Consider the following 14283-nt stretch of genomic DNA (forward strand, 5'->3'; position numbering starts at 1 on the left):
CTCTGTAAAGAAGACATGTGTTCCACCTTGAAATGTAATGTAGAGATGACTAATCCTGGTTTCACTTTCTAGATGTAGATCAACATGTCCTTTGATGTAGTCCCCAGGCATGAAGGTTTTTCCTTTGTTTGTAAAGTCCATTGCAAATTTCTTAATGGCGCAATTCTTACGCATAATTGCTAGTGACAAATAAAGTTAAACAAATACAAAAATCTGATCAATCTCTTCAATCAATCAATCAATCAATTATTTAATAGAGGAACAACACAGGATAAGGAGAGTCAAAGGTAGGCTACTTTCTGTCTTCTCGTCAGTCACTCTGTCAGGGTTTGGACTATGATCCTCTGAATCCTGTGCTTTTGTTTAGTCCTGTCAACTTTACTTCCTAACATCTGAGGACCTAGTGCCCTATTAGTTTGAACCTACAGTTGGATGCCGCACTAACATTTCAACCCCCAAGATGCTTAGACCTCAATAAAATGAAAACAAACTGAAAACCGCAACTTCTGTTTTGCCTGTAAAACTACTGGCACTTCTGTGTGCGATTGCTTGACCAGATAAGAAAAACAATAGGTTCATTTTAGTTCCTTAGAGAATAAATACACTAAATAGAGAAGCAACTGTTTAGAAACCTTGATTTCAAGTTGCTTGCAAACAGGATCTGATAACACATTGGCAATTAATACTAAGTTGTGGTTACTTTCATTTTATTGATGTCTCAGTCAGAGAAGAGAGCGGAATACATAGGCCTACTTTATGGAAGTAATGTAAATACATACAGAAAAACGTTTTTTTCCTTCTTCTTTTACAGTTTACACCAAGGTGGAGAAAGTGAAATGTTACAACATGCTCCATGCATGGGGTGTGTCGCAAAAGGGGAGTTGTTAACCAATGATTTAGCCTATTATTTGGATGAATATCATGTGGTTAACTTTGACAATGGAAGAAAGTGTGCTAAATGTTACCCACTATTATGAACACTAGCAGCCCCATTCACATTTTAAAAAGGTTTTCACCAACAATTTTTTGCTACCCCAAAGATAAAGTTGAAGGGGAAAAAACACCACAATAATGAAATGTCCCCCTAATGTTGACCTGAAGGTGGCCAACAACAACAAAACAACATCATAGGATTTGGTAAAAGTAGTTTTAAATCAGGTCTTAAGAAATGGCTAATTGGGGCAGCACTGCGCACATTTTTAGTCATCCATCGTGTGCTTTGGGTCTTTATGTTTACTTAATCATGCATCTTGTATTTTGTTCTTTAGTTTATCCTATTAATTATTTATGCCTACTCGGCCATGTAAAATACTGTATGCTTATATTAGCATGTAGCGCACCCCATTACTTGTTTTGTTGTCATATTTGCGTAATTTAATCCTATTTTTTTTTATCTTAACACCACTTCCTGTCCAGGGATTACAGATGAAAATTAGCCTTGTGGCTACAATCTGGCTCAATTTATTGTATGTTGTGCACTGTCCCTGTTAAATAAACAGTAAACTAAACTAACAATAAACATACAAAGACGAAGAGATTCAACAAAAGTACCATACAAGACTGAATTCAAAAGTTCATAACATTTTAATGGAGCACCGGAATTTAGAACAGCAGTGAAATTTAACAGGCAACACACTTGTGTCTATCATTCGTAACATAAGAAACCATCAGTGGTACAAATAAGGCATCGCCCCGGCATGGACCTGCATGGGAGCTTTTAACGTTACTCGGCTGACAAGCCTCTCCCGCATCTAATGAGAGAACAGGAGTTGCACCAGCTAACATTTAATTTCACGTTTAATAAAACATTTAATTTAACATTTAACACACTTGTGATTCCTGTAAGCCTTAATGCAGGAAAATCCCTTGGTGCATCTTGGGCAGATGTATGGCTTGACACCGGTGTGGACCTGCATGTGAGCCGTCACACTACCCGACTGACCAAAGCTTTTCCCACAGATGTGACAGGAGTACGGCCTCTCTCCCGTATGCACACGGCTGTGTCTCTTCAAGTTGCCGGACATGCGGAATCTCATGCCGCACCTCTCGCACTTGTAGGGCTTTTCCCCTGTGTGGATGCGCTCATGCGACTGCTTGCCCTGTGCCCAACGGAAGCTCGCGGGGCAATAGGAGCACTTGAGAGGCCTGTCTTCAGAATGGATTACTTGATGGGAGTTGAGAGCAGCGCTTCGAGAGAACGCCTTGCCACACGTGCTGCACTTATACGGATTCTGCGCCGAGTGGAGCTGCATGTGATTTCGCAGCGACTGCTCGCTGCAGTAGATTCTGTGGCACACGGGACACTCCTTGCTAAAACCGGGATGCTTGTAACCCTCGTCGTGCTTTTTCATATGAGCATTCATGAGCCACTTGGTCGCAAACCTTTTCCCGCAGACTTCGCACATGAAAGCCTTCTCACCGCTGTGCATGTACATGTGAGTCTTCAAAGTGCTGCGCTGACTGAACGCTTTCGCGCACACCATGCATACGAAGGGCTTCAAACCCGAGTGGGTCAGCTTGTGTCTCCTTAGGTTGCCGTCGGTGACAAAGCGCAAGTCGCACACGTCACATTTGTAAGCCCTTTCTCCCGTGTGGACTAGGGTGTGCTTTTTTAGGCCGGCCCTGCTAATGAAAGCCTTGGGGCATTGGTCGCACAGATAAGGTCTCTCCCCAGTATGGCGTCTCATGTGCCTGGTCAGCTCTCCCGATTGCTTGAAGGTTTTGCTGCAGACCGTACACGAGTAGGGTCGCTCCCCTGTGTGGACCAACTGATGGTCTTTTAGAGTTCTAGCATAGGAGAAACCCTTGCCGCATGTGGAGCACGAGAAGGGCTTCACTTCCAAATGCACCCGCTTATGATAGTCCAGTTTATATTTCTGAGCGAATGTTTTGCCACATGTGTCGCACTTGTGCTCTCCAACCTCGTGCGAGAGCTTGTGAAAGTCGAGAGACTGCTGATGCCAGTACCTCTTTCCACATTGGTCACAGCCGTATGGTTGTTTGCCCGTCGGGTTTTTGGCTTTTCTGGATTTTCGTTGTTTTTTTTTCTTTACATTTTGCATTTGGGTGTTGCTCGTCTGATTTAGATGCACAGAATGGTCTTGGTTTGTTTCTTGACTTGAACTTTGGTCAGAATTATTTTGCACACTTTGAGGGACAAGGACCGGTGGTGTTAGACCGAGATCCACGATAAGAGTTTTCTTTCTGGACAACTGGTAAACAAATGAGTCAGTTGTGCCATCGGATGTGGCTTTGCCCCTAGATGCATCGTTGTCCTCGTCACTCCCTGTTGAACAAAAAATTAACAAACAAAAACAAAATTAAAGGAATGGTATGTGATTTTAGTCATTCATTTTCAAAGTGTGTGCCGCTTATATACCTTGAATGTGATCTTGTCATGAATGTTTACAAAGAAATAAACTGATATTTACTGGTCTAAACAAAGTAAGTTTTTTTTGCAGCAAAACAAGTCTATGACTGGCAATTCAAAGTGACAGACAGTCATGTCATAGCAGACATGACAATCAATCTTTTATGCATAGACCGTGTATACGTATTTCCAAGTCATAATGAGAACTTAGAAATTGATGGTGGTGGTAAATATACATGAGGTAACATTTACGAAGGGACAGAGTATATTGTGGAATTAAAGTTAAAAACTCTGCCTTCAGATATAGTGGTGGCAATACGTTTTTTGATCCCTTGCTGATTTCGTGGGTTTGCCAATCAATAAATAAGGACACGATCAGTCTTATTTCAATGGTAGGTGTATTTTAGCAGAAGAGATAGAAAATCAAAAAGAAAATCTATAAGTTGACTTCAAACTAACAGTCCGTCATACTTTCATAATGAAATGTGATGTTTTCTGAATTGAGATGAGCTGATGAGTACCTCTCTGAGCTTTGTGCGTGTATCATACGCCTGGTGTTATTGAAGAGTTACTAATAGTTTTCTTAGTAATCGAGGCCCAAAATTGCTTTGAGGTCTTTGCCTGGCTTCCCCAGTGCCATTCTAGGAGAATATCTCACTTTTAACAGGATTGTTGAATCCTCACAAGGCCAAACCTTGCATGGAACCCTACACTGAGGCTGATTTTATATTTTAAGAAAAGCCTCTACAGTTGCATGCTTAATACACAGCGTCTTGGTGGTGGTTTTGTATCCCATGTCAGCCTTGTTCAGTTCTGACACGCTCAAGACAATTCTTTGGTCTTTCTTAGAATCAGTAGAATCATCGATTGGACTCAAAATTTGCCAACATGGCAATGACAAGTTCAATGGAAGAGTCAAACTGGCCTGTGGGACCAGAACACAATGGCTGATCCATTAGAATTATAGACTGATCATAACTCTAATAGTGAGCGAACCAACATGACCATCAAGGGATCTTCATTTTCAAATGGCTTGAATAGTATGCGCTTACCATCTAGACTCACTGCTTCACCCGATTCATTCTGGACGCCCGGACGACTACAAACTGTGTTGGAATTTGGCATTCCTGGTGTTTTCTAGATTGAAAAAAAGAGAACAAAAAACATTGACTAGCAGATCAAATCCCTGCTCATTGAATAGTATTAATTTTGAAAAGGTATCAGCATCTGGACATCAGGTTAGATCAGAGGCTCAAATTGACAAGTTGACAAGTCTTGCAAAACAGATGAGACTTAGATTAGTATGGAAGTTTGTCTTCAAGTACCGTATACAGCTTGCCATGCTCATATTATTCATGATAAGACCAATTGGCAAGGAAGAGAGCACTCTCTGTGTTGTGTCTGTGTCCTGAGTCCGATCTTAGTCAACTGGGAGGACACCACTTGGGGAGGGGACCCTACTGAAAACGAGATGTTGCATCTCAAGAGGCATTCCCCATGTGCAAATAAATAAACACAAATCAGTCAATCACAAACAAGCATATTTCAACAAATTTGCCTGCACACAAAATTATATAAAACTTACAGAAATAGGAGTGCTAAACTTGTCACTTGTTTTTTTCATAATTCACTAATGTAATATTTATTCTTGGAGAAAAATAGGAGAAAACATTGTTATCGTTTAAATCCCAAAAATAATGACATTTCTCCCTCCATATTTCCCAAGTCTAGAAGCAGCTAGTGCCATCATTCAGTAGGGCTATGGGCCATCAGACTAACTGGAGGAACATTGGTGCAAGTAGGACGACGGTGAATAGGGTGGGGTGGAATAAGGTGAATAGTCCACCTAACTCATCAGCCAATGGAGGTCCTACTTAAATACAATCCACAGAACACTTGTAAATGTTTTCACTGTTTTAAACACAAGTGTATGGGATTTGCTTGAATTGATGCCGTAACAACCATGAAAAATAAAAAAGTAAACAGTGACCATACATGTTAATGACCTTACCTCGGTCTCGTTTGTTGACATGCTTTCTGACCTCAGATTTGATCCTGAAAAGTCAACAGTTATTCACAATTAGTATACACACACATAAACAGAATATACACATGCAGTGCACGTCAATATTGAGTGCAATTAAACTTACTTTTCTGGGGTAAACTTAAGAGGAAATATTAAACTTACTCTATGCTAATTTTGGTATCAGGATTTTTAAGGCTGGCTTTAGGCAAGGTCCCTACCGTGGACCAGGGTAAGGGGGCTCTACCAACTGTACCACAGCACCTGTGTTACATTATTACCATTATTACCACACACATACCCCCTTCAAAAGGGGTGAACTCAATATATATTGTATTAAGAATTAGGCAATGTGTGTGTAACTTGGATGGTGTGGGAGTAGCCTAAAGCAAGCCAGTGGCAAGGAAATGGACGGGATGACACAGCAGGACACATGAGGGTGAGGGAGCGGCGCGCAGGACAGTTTGGCACTTTGCCAGAGCGGTATCGTGCAGTCACAGCCTTTGAGTATGCCGCAATCAACTACAGTACATTGAAACAGCATAAGCTGAAATGGCAGCAAAAGAGTTTTGGAGTCTGTGGTGTTCTAAAACTTTTGACTGGTAGGGTGTGGGCCGGGTGGGGGGGTTCTGAGTCCAAATCCTTGCCTCTAATCCCCTTGCGCTTCATCTCCATCTTCATCCTTTCAAGCTTCTTCTTGGTGTCCATCCTCATACGCTCAACCCTCGCTTTCAGGAGTCTAATCTCATGCATCTTTTGCCTGCATTCCTTTTGTGAAACTGCGTGGTACTCTGTGAAAATTCGGTTGAGCTTGCGTACAGCCTCGCGTCCAAACATTTCTAGTATGGCAGAAATAAGATTCTGCAAAGGAAAACACAGTATTAGCAAAGCAGTGAAGCATGAATCTGCCACTATTGTGTTTGAACTGTGGACACTTTCTGTTCATTGTTTGACAGGCAATAGGGCACATGTGGACACAGATGTGCAGTTGTTTGCTGGTACCAGGTCGCTCGAAGATTCTAGGCTAGCACTTGTCAGTCACTCACACTCAATCAAACATTTGAAAGTTCAGCCATTCTCCTTTCTTCACTAAGAATTAGCGGTCGTACATCTCGGTGGTAAGAACAGGTTCAGAATGTCACACACCTAATTAAGGGCTCGACCACGGAAGGACCACAACTTGTAGAAGTCCTGTTTCACATATAGCCTAATACGATGACGAAACGGCAAACGTTGCTGGGCTAAGCTTAATCGTTCCTACACAAAAACACTGGCATGTAGCCATGTAGGCCTATCTGGTCTAAACGTTCGTTGGGATACACTTTTTTCTGCACAGACAAAAATATATGTCATAACAAGGAGCTTAATTTACTCACCATCGGATTGTTTTCGTTTTCGTGCGCCGTAGATAAACGTTCAGTGTTGACGCCGTTGTCGGTTGTCGGCAAAGAGTTCTCAACGCTACATGATATAACTTTAGCGATTTCAACTTGCGTTACGTTGATCAATTCCTTGACAACAAATATGAGCTGCGACTGAAGAGCATCTGAGACAGCCATTTTTAAGGAACTTTGGGGAAAGAAAGGCGTCAGACAGTCCATCCCCACGCGCCTCGCTGCTAGTGAAGTAAACACGGCGTGAAGTAAGCCCGTATAACAAAAACTGCGCAAGGCAGCATGGGAAGGAATTCGGAGCTAGCGTGAAGCCAGCAACAACTAGTGGATTACTCACTAGCTGATTCTCAAACTGGGGGCCGGGGTGCGAGTTTGCGAAACATAGGACGATATTGCGCCCAACTGCGTTTGGCGTCTCCGATTGGCTACAACGGCTCCCTTGTTCCTCCCCTCTGATGGCTTTCATTTGACAGCAAGAATTTCAACTCTCGCTCAAAGCAGGCTTGCAGAACATTCGTGTACAAATAATTTGGCCGATCTCTTGAAACAGACACTAAAATTACATATTTACATAGCCTAATAAATGAAAGCGTCAGCTAAATGCAATGTAATGTAGCCTAATGTAGCCTAATCCTAACTGCATAAACTCCTGTGTTAAATGCCGTATCATGTCATTTTATTATGGTTTGGCTGATCTCTTGAAACAGATGACACTAAAAGCATAAACAAAAGCAGGCCTAGCCAACGATGCAATACAAATGACGTTTCTTACCATTTCATTTTATTCACATTATCCAAACCTCGAGGTGATCTGGTAAGTTGTCCACCGAGTCCATGGCACATGTGGTAGCAAATGTCGGTAAATCCATCTGGTGGTCATATTAGGAACTGCATTCTGCACATCAATGCATCCCCACTTCTGTAGATCTAACATTAACACATCTATACAGGTCAGGTCTATAATGAAACACTGAAGTTGTGGTGATAGTTTTCTGTTGTCTAAGTACCTCAGTTTTAACCAACTTTGCCTGTGACCTGACCAAAAATAGGTGGTGTCATGATGACAGACAAGGCATATTGGATTGTAGAAAATTAAATAGTATTTGGAACAAGGTATAAATCAGATTTCAAGGAGTGAAACTGCTACAATGGCAAATCAACACAATGATGAAAGACAATGCATATTGCATTGTAGAAAATGTATTAAATAGTATTTGGAACAAGGTATACATCAGCAAGTGAAGAGAAAATCCGAAGTGCTCAGGGAATGGTTCAGAAAAAATCTTGAAGGTGCTCTTTGGTGTTGGGGAAAAAACAATATCTTGTCAAAAAAGGGAGTCCAAGGCACTCTTCTTGTGGAAAAATATTAAAAAGCCTTTATTGAATCATGGCTAATAAGTTTAAAAACATGGGAGCAGAGACCCACAGCTTTTTAATATTTTTCCACAAGAAGAGTGCCTTGGACTCCCTTTTTTGACAAGGTATACATCAGATTTCAAATACTGAAACTGCTGCAGTGCCAAATAGACACCGGGAGGCAAGCAGGCAGAGAGCATAATGAGGACAGCACACTCAAATCACGCAGATCAAATCTAAGCATGCAAATGTAAAATCAAGCAGCACAGCAAAACAAACCATGATAAACAATGCAACATGATGCACAGCAACATGAGCCAGTGTGACAGCAAACCACACCAAAAATGTATGCAAAACAACGAAAATGTAAAATCACAAAATGTGGTCAGTTTAAAAACATGCAAACCAAGGAAAATGTAAAATCACAAAATGTAGTTTGTTTAAATCCAATCCAATATGCATTGTCTTTCATCATTGTGTTGATGCCACTGTAGCAGCACCTTGATGAATTGATATGCAGAATGCAGTTCCTAATATGACCACCAGATGGATTTACCGACATAATAAATAGAAGGTTAATCCTACATTTGCTACCACATGTGCCATGGACTCGGTGGACAACTTACCAGATCACCTCGAGGTTTGGATAATGTGAATAAAATGAAATTGTAAGAAACGTCATTTGTATTGCATCGTTGGCTAGGCCTGCTTTTGTTTATGCTTAGAGTGTCATCTGTTTCAAGAGATGAGCCAAACCATAGGCCTAATAAAATGACATGATACAGCATTTGTATAAACACAGGAGTTTATGCAGTTAGGATTAGGCTACATTACATTGCATTTAGTGACGCTTTCATTTACTAGGTTATGTAAATAAAAATGAAATCAAATACTGGAGCTCACTGCATCATTGGGTAGGCTATGGCTACGTTTGTTTGACTTGGCACATCTGTTTCAAGAGATAAGCCAAACCACGCTAAAATGAAATACGACACGGCATTTGTGTAGGCCTACTGCATCGTAGGTAAATGGTTTGGGTAGCCTACTTTTTGTTTGTTGTTACCCTACTTTTAGTGTCTGTTTCAAGAGATCGGCCAAATTATTTGTACACGATTGTTCTGCAAGCCTGCTTTGAGCGAGAGTTGAAATTCTTGCTGTCAAATGAAAGCCATCAGAGGGGAGGAACAAGGGAGCCGTTGTAGCCAATCGGAGACGCCAAACGCGGTTGGGCGCAATATCGTCCTATGTTTCGCAAACTCGCGACCGGGGTATGTAGCAACCCAATGTAAGTAGGCTGCCGGATGTGAGTGCCCGGATATCCGCCCGAGTATTTGCAGGCATTTGCATCAGAGAGGATTTATAGAGGAGAGGCCAAACTGGCAGCTTCTTCCGGGTGGTACTGTCCACGGGGCGGCGATGTTCAAGCAGAGGAGAACCGTCAGAATGAATGGGGGTCCTATGAAGCTCCACAATAGACGCAACTGATGTGTCCGATATGGAAGGTCACCGGTTTTCATTTTATTTTTCCTAAAGGAAGTGTAAATTGCCCTTCCAAATGGCATTTGGTTTGATTTTTTAAAGTAATTGCATTTTTTTAAAAACACGCATTTTGTGCATGAATAACGTGAAACTCAATTACCCAGAATGCTGCACGTGAGCTCTCTACCCGGGTGGTTCTGGAAAACAAACATGGCGCCAACTCGCTTTTACTACCTTAAAAATGTGTTAATCCGACGCTAGATTTCTTAACTGATGGAAATCGAAGGCAGAAATCAACATTGTAGTGTCTAAATATGAGGTCGATTGGTCTATTTGTGGCGTACATCACGATCGGCCGAGTTGTTGGCCTCACGTTTGCCAGTTAGCCTCTGGCTAGGCTACGTCTCGCCGACGTCAGCATCCGGTTTAGTTCCCCATTCACCAATTGGATGTCGTCATTTCCTTAGCTAGAAGCTAGTGAAGACTGACTCACAAATGTCGAAGCTGTAAGAAACTAGACGGATATAACTCCTAGGTTACTGTGTTTTAAATTTTAATGTTTAATTTGCAGTCAGAGACGACCGTAATATGTCCAGGTTTCAGTTGCTAGGGAGGACTTATTGTGGGCCATTAGCCCCAGCCCAATAGGGGAACCCCAATCTGCTCTGTCTGAACAGCGCCCCTAATGCAAATCCATTGAACTGCGGCCAAATTTTGTATAATGGGGCGAATAGCCTGTGGGACGGCTATAGGTAGAAAGGCTATGTTCGCATTCATTTCCACCATCAGGAATGCTTTGCGGTACCACAGCTACCCTATGTGAGTCGCGCTGTGTCGCCTGACTGTCCCTTCTAGGCTATAACATGATTGTAGCCTACCGTAACAACTCGGCCTCGGCCCCCGCCGCAAATATCCACCACACCACCACGGGTCCTCTGGTGTTGTGACCGTTTTAGGATCTTTTTTTCATATCCAATACTTGCGCGCGCGCCTCTGACTGTATCTAGACACGGAGGGAGAATGGCTCCAATATTTATATTCAGCGCCCAGTTTAATTCTGCACTGACACTTTTAAATGTTTTGCCCAGATATTCTTTTAACTTGTTGGATATCCTGATATTATGTTTCACTAATGTAAGGAGTAAAACTTCCCGGGTGCTAGCTACATTTAGACTGGGTAAACTCGTGACTTTAATGCCTTCCGAAACGGGCTATTCCAGTGTCTATTTTAGACTATAGCCTTGTGCAAAACTTTTTATTTAACATTGCGAATGGGCGGGATGATTTGCTTAGACACGCAAGTGCATCAGAGCAGCTAGAACTGTGCAAGGTGACTGCTGCAGTTTTCAGCTCAGTCCTCCTGGATAAACACAAAATAATGCCGACGAGAAAGTAACGCCGTTATCTTTTTATGGATTCCCTTTGGGGGGGGCGGGTGCTAGCTACATTTAGACTGGGTAAACTCGTGACTTTAATGCCTTCCGAAACGGGCTATTCCAGTGTCTATTTTAGACTATAGCCTTGTGCAAAACTTTTTATTTAACATTGCGAATGGGCGGGATGATTTGCTTAGACACGCAAGTGCATCAGAGCAGCTAGAACTGTGCAAGGTGACTGCTGCAGTTTTCAGCTCAGTCCTCCTGGATAAACACAAAATAATGCCGACGAGAAAGTAACGCCGTTATCTTTTTATGGATTCCCTTTGGGTGCCCGGTTGAGACAGTTTAATTTTCACACCCAAATCAATTCGGTTTTAAGTTATAATTTCATTGTATACTTTTTTATTATTATTTTGATGTCACAGGGCCTATTCTTTTGATTGGGAGATCAAGGAACTTTCTGGTGTCGCCGAAACGGCGATGTGCGGTGGGCTCTTTACGCACGGCACCTATGTCCCTTCCATCTTCAGTCAGACTCAAATCGGACCGAAATCATAGCCTTTCTACCTATAGCCGTCCCACAGGCTATTCGCCCCATTATACAAAATTTGGCCGCAGTTCAATGGATTTGCATTAGGGGCGCTGTTCAGACAGAGCAGATTGGGGTTCCCCTATTGGGCTGGGGCTAATGGCCCACAATAAGTCCTCCCTAGCAACTGAAACCTGGACATATTACGGTCGTCTCTGACTGCAAATTAAACATTAAAATTTAAAACACAGTAACCTAGGAGTTATATCCGTCTAGTTTCTTACAGCTTCGACATTTGTGAGTCAGTCTTCACTAGCTTCTAGCTAAGGAAATGACGACATCCAATTGGTGAATGGGGAACTAAACCGGATGCTGACGTCGGCGAGACGTAGCCTAGCCACAAGCTAACTGACAAACGTGAGGCCAACAACTCGGCCGATCGTGATGTACGCCACAAATAGACCAATCGACCTCATATTTAGACACTACAATGTTGATTTCTGCCTTCGATTTCCATCAGTTAAGAAATCTAGCGTCGGATTAACACATTTTTAAGGTAGTAAAAGCGAGTTGGCGCCATGTTTGTTTTCCAGAACCACCCGGGTAGAGAGCTCACGTGCAGCATTCTGGGTAATTGAGTTTCACGTTATTCATGCACAAAATGCGTGTTTTTAAAAAAATGCAATTACTTTAAAAAATCAAACCAAATGCCATTTGGAAGGGCAATTTACACTTCCTTTAGGAAAAATAAAATGAAAACCGGTGACCTTCCATATCGGACACATCAGTTGCGTCTATTGTGGAGCTTCATAGGACCCCCATTCATTCTGACGGCTCTCCTCTGCTTGAACATCGCCGCCCCGTGGACAGTACCACCTGGAAGAAGCTGCCAGTTTGGCCTCTCCTCTATAAATCCTCTCTGCCGAAATCAAGTAGCTGAGGTTAAACTGTCGTAAATACACGACCGAACGCGAGTAGCTGAGGTAAAATAGACGTAAATACTCGGGCGGATATCCGGGCACTCACATCCGGCAGCCTACTTACATTGGGTTGCTACAGGGTACACTGATGGGCCGTGAAAGCGTTCCAAGTAGCAGGCCTCGATATCATGTTACAAATCAAAACAGTGTCATGTGTGTTGCTGTTGACTATTTATTTGAGTTGTACTAGCCTACACTTGTGTTGGGTCAGAGGTGGGGGGCGAGTCATTATCATTATAGGCTAATGTGACTTTGCAGGTGCCAGCCATAACCGCACATTACTTTTCAAATTCATGTAAAATGAGGATGCTCTGAGCTTTTATTAGGGGAGACAGGGACTTGTTCAATCAGGGGCAGGTATGATCATTGTTGATTGCCGCTACACTAAAGGGTGCTGATGAGAGATCATTCCAACACCAAAATGATGGACTAGAATAAGTCAAGGGTGTCATTTCCTGGATTTTACACATTCCACTGAACACATCCCAGAAAAGTGGCAGTTAAAGGGACACTGTGTGAGATTTTTAGTTGCTTATTTCCAGAATTCATGCTGCCCATTCACTAATGTTACCTTTTTCATGAATAGGCCTACTTACCACCATCAAATTCTAAGTATTCATTATGACTGGAAGAATTTGCATTTTTCATAGGCCTAGGCCTACATGAAAAGAGGGATCTTCTCCATGGTCCGCCAGTTTGAATTTCCAAAAATAGCCATTTTTAGCTGCAAAAAATGACTCTACTTGGACCAAAGTAGAAAATATTTGTTAATTAGGCTACTTAGTAAACTTCCATGTAAAGATCAAATTTGGCAATAGGCAGCCCAGTTTCAATGAGCATCATGCAGAAGGCCTTCCTGCACAGTAATCGCCAATTAAACATTTCTATCTTTGCATTCAAGCTGATCATGATAAAAAGACATGCCTTTATTCATTTATCAAGCGATCTGCTTGCTATTTCACATTATAATTTAGTTTAGTTTGGCCTGTGATCAAACCAGCCCCACTACTATTATCGAACCTGCCCCATGCCGGGGAAGGTTGGATCAATTTCTCAGTGACATTTACATTGCTTATTACTCGAAACAAGGGATCGTTTGTTGACATTATATGCATGTACAGTGAGGAGAATAAGTATTTGATCCCTTGCTGATTTTATTGGTTTGCCCACTAATAAAGACATGATCAGTAATGATAATATGTATTCTAATATGGAGAGACAGAATATCAAAAAGAAAATGCAGACATTAACTCTAAAGAATATATAATAATTCATTTATAGGCCTATTTAATTGAGGGAAATAAGTATTTGATCCCCTGCCAACCATTAAGAGTTCTGATCCCGCAGATCAAATGGCACTTCTACTTCCAATCAACTTGTTATCTGAATTGAACACACCTATACACAAAAGACACATTGAATCTGCAGAATCAGTCCATAGAATCAGTCAATCAATCAAGCTAAACTCGCCAACACGGGACAGACCAAAAAGCTGTCAAAGGATGTCAGGGAAAAGATTTTAGAACTCAACAAGGCTGTAATGGGCTCCTGGATATTAAAGAGCAAACTGTTGGTGTATTTCTTCCCAATTTTAGGACATACAAAATGATAATCAATCATCAATCTTAGGCCTGTCTCTGGTTCCATACAAGATTTGACCTTGTGGGAATTTAATAACCAGAAAAAAGGAGATAAAGTATGGGAGGAGCTAGGAAATGATCTCAAGGCAGCTGGGACCTCAATCACTAAGAAAACTATTGGAAACACTTGATA

At 41.9% G+C, this 14283-nt stretch overlaps 1 protein-coding gene across 1 annotated transcript; it reads right to left on the reverse strand.

Annotated features, from left to right (window-relative positions):
• Positions 1–1565: 1565 nt before the first annotated feature.
• Positions 1566–7044, reverse strand: LOC134439493 (zinc finger protein 883-like). The gene is made up of 5 exons (XM_063189390.1): positions 6770–7044; positions 6041–6254; positions 5382–5425; positions 4423–4507; positions 1566–3286 (listed from the first exon to the last, which is right to left on the reverse strand). The coding sequence occupies exons 1-5, from the start codon at positions 6992–6994 to the stop codon at positions 1815–1817; spliced, it is 2040 nt and encodes a 679-aa protein (XP_063045460.1). The 5' UTR covers positions 6995–7044; the 3' UTR covers positions 1566–1814.
• Between the last annotated feature and the right edge of the window lie 7239 nt (positions 7045–14283).

This window comes from Engraulis encrasicolus, chromosome 23 (genome assembly GCF_034702125.1).
Source record: "Engraulis encrasicolus isolate BLACKSEA-1 chromosome 23, IST_EnEncr_1.0, whole genome shotgun sequence".
In the NCBI taxonomy this organism is placed as follows: domain Eukaryota; kingdom Metazoa; phylum Chordata; class Actinopteri; order Clupeiformes; family Engraulidae; genus Engraulis; species Engraulis encrasicolus.

What these genes read in the sequence shown, in the direction of transcription:
- LOC134439493 (XM_063189390.1), bottom strand. Translation starts at nt 6,994, where the DNA reads ATGGACTGTCTGACGCCTTTCTTTCCCCAAAGTTCCTTAAAAATGGCT. An exon ending in AAAACGAAAACAATCCGATG is followed by an intron (nt 6,255 to 6,769) that starts GTGAGTAAATTA and finishes TTTCCTTTGCAG; the next exon opens with AATCTTATTTCTGCCATACT. An exon ending in TGTCAACAAACGAGACCGAG is followed by an intron (nt 4,508 to 5,381) that starts GTAAGGTCATTA and finishes TTTTCAATCTAG; the next exon opens with AAAACACCAGGAATGCCAAA.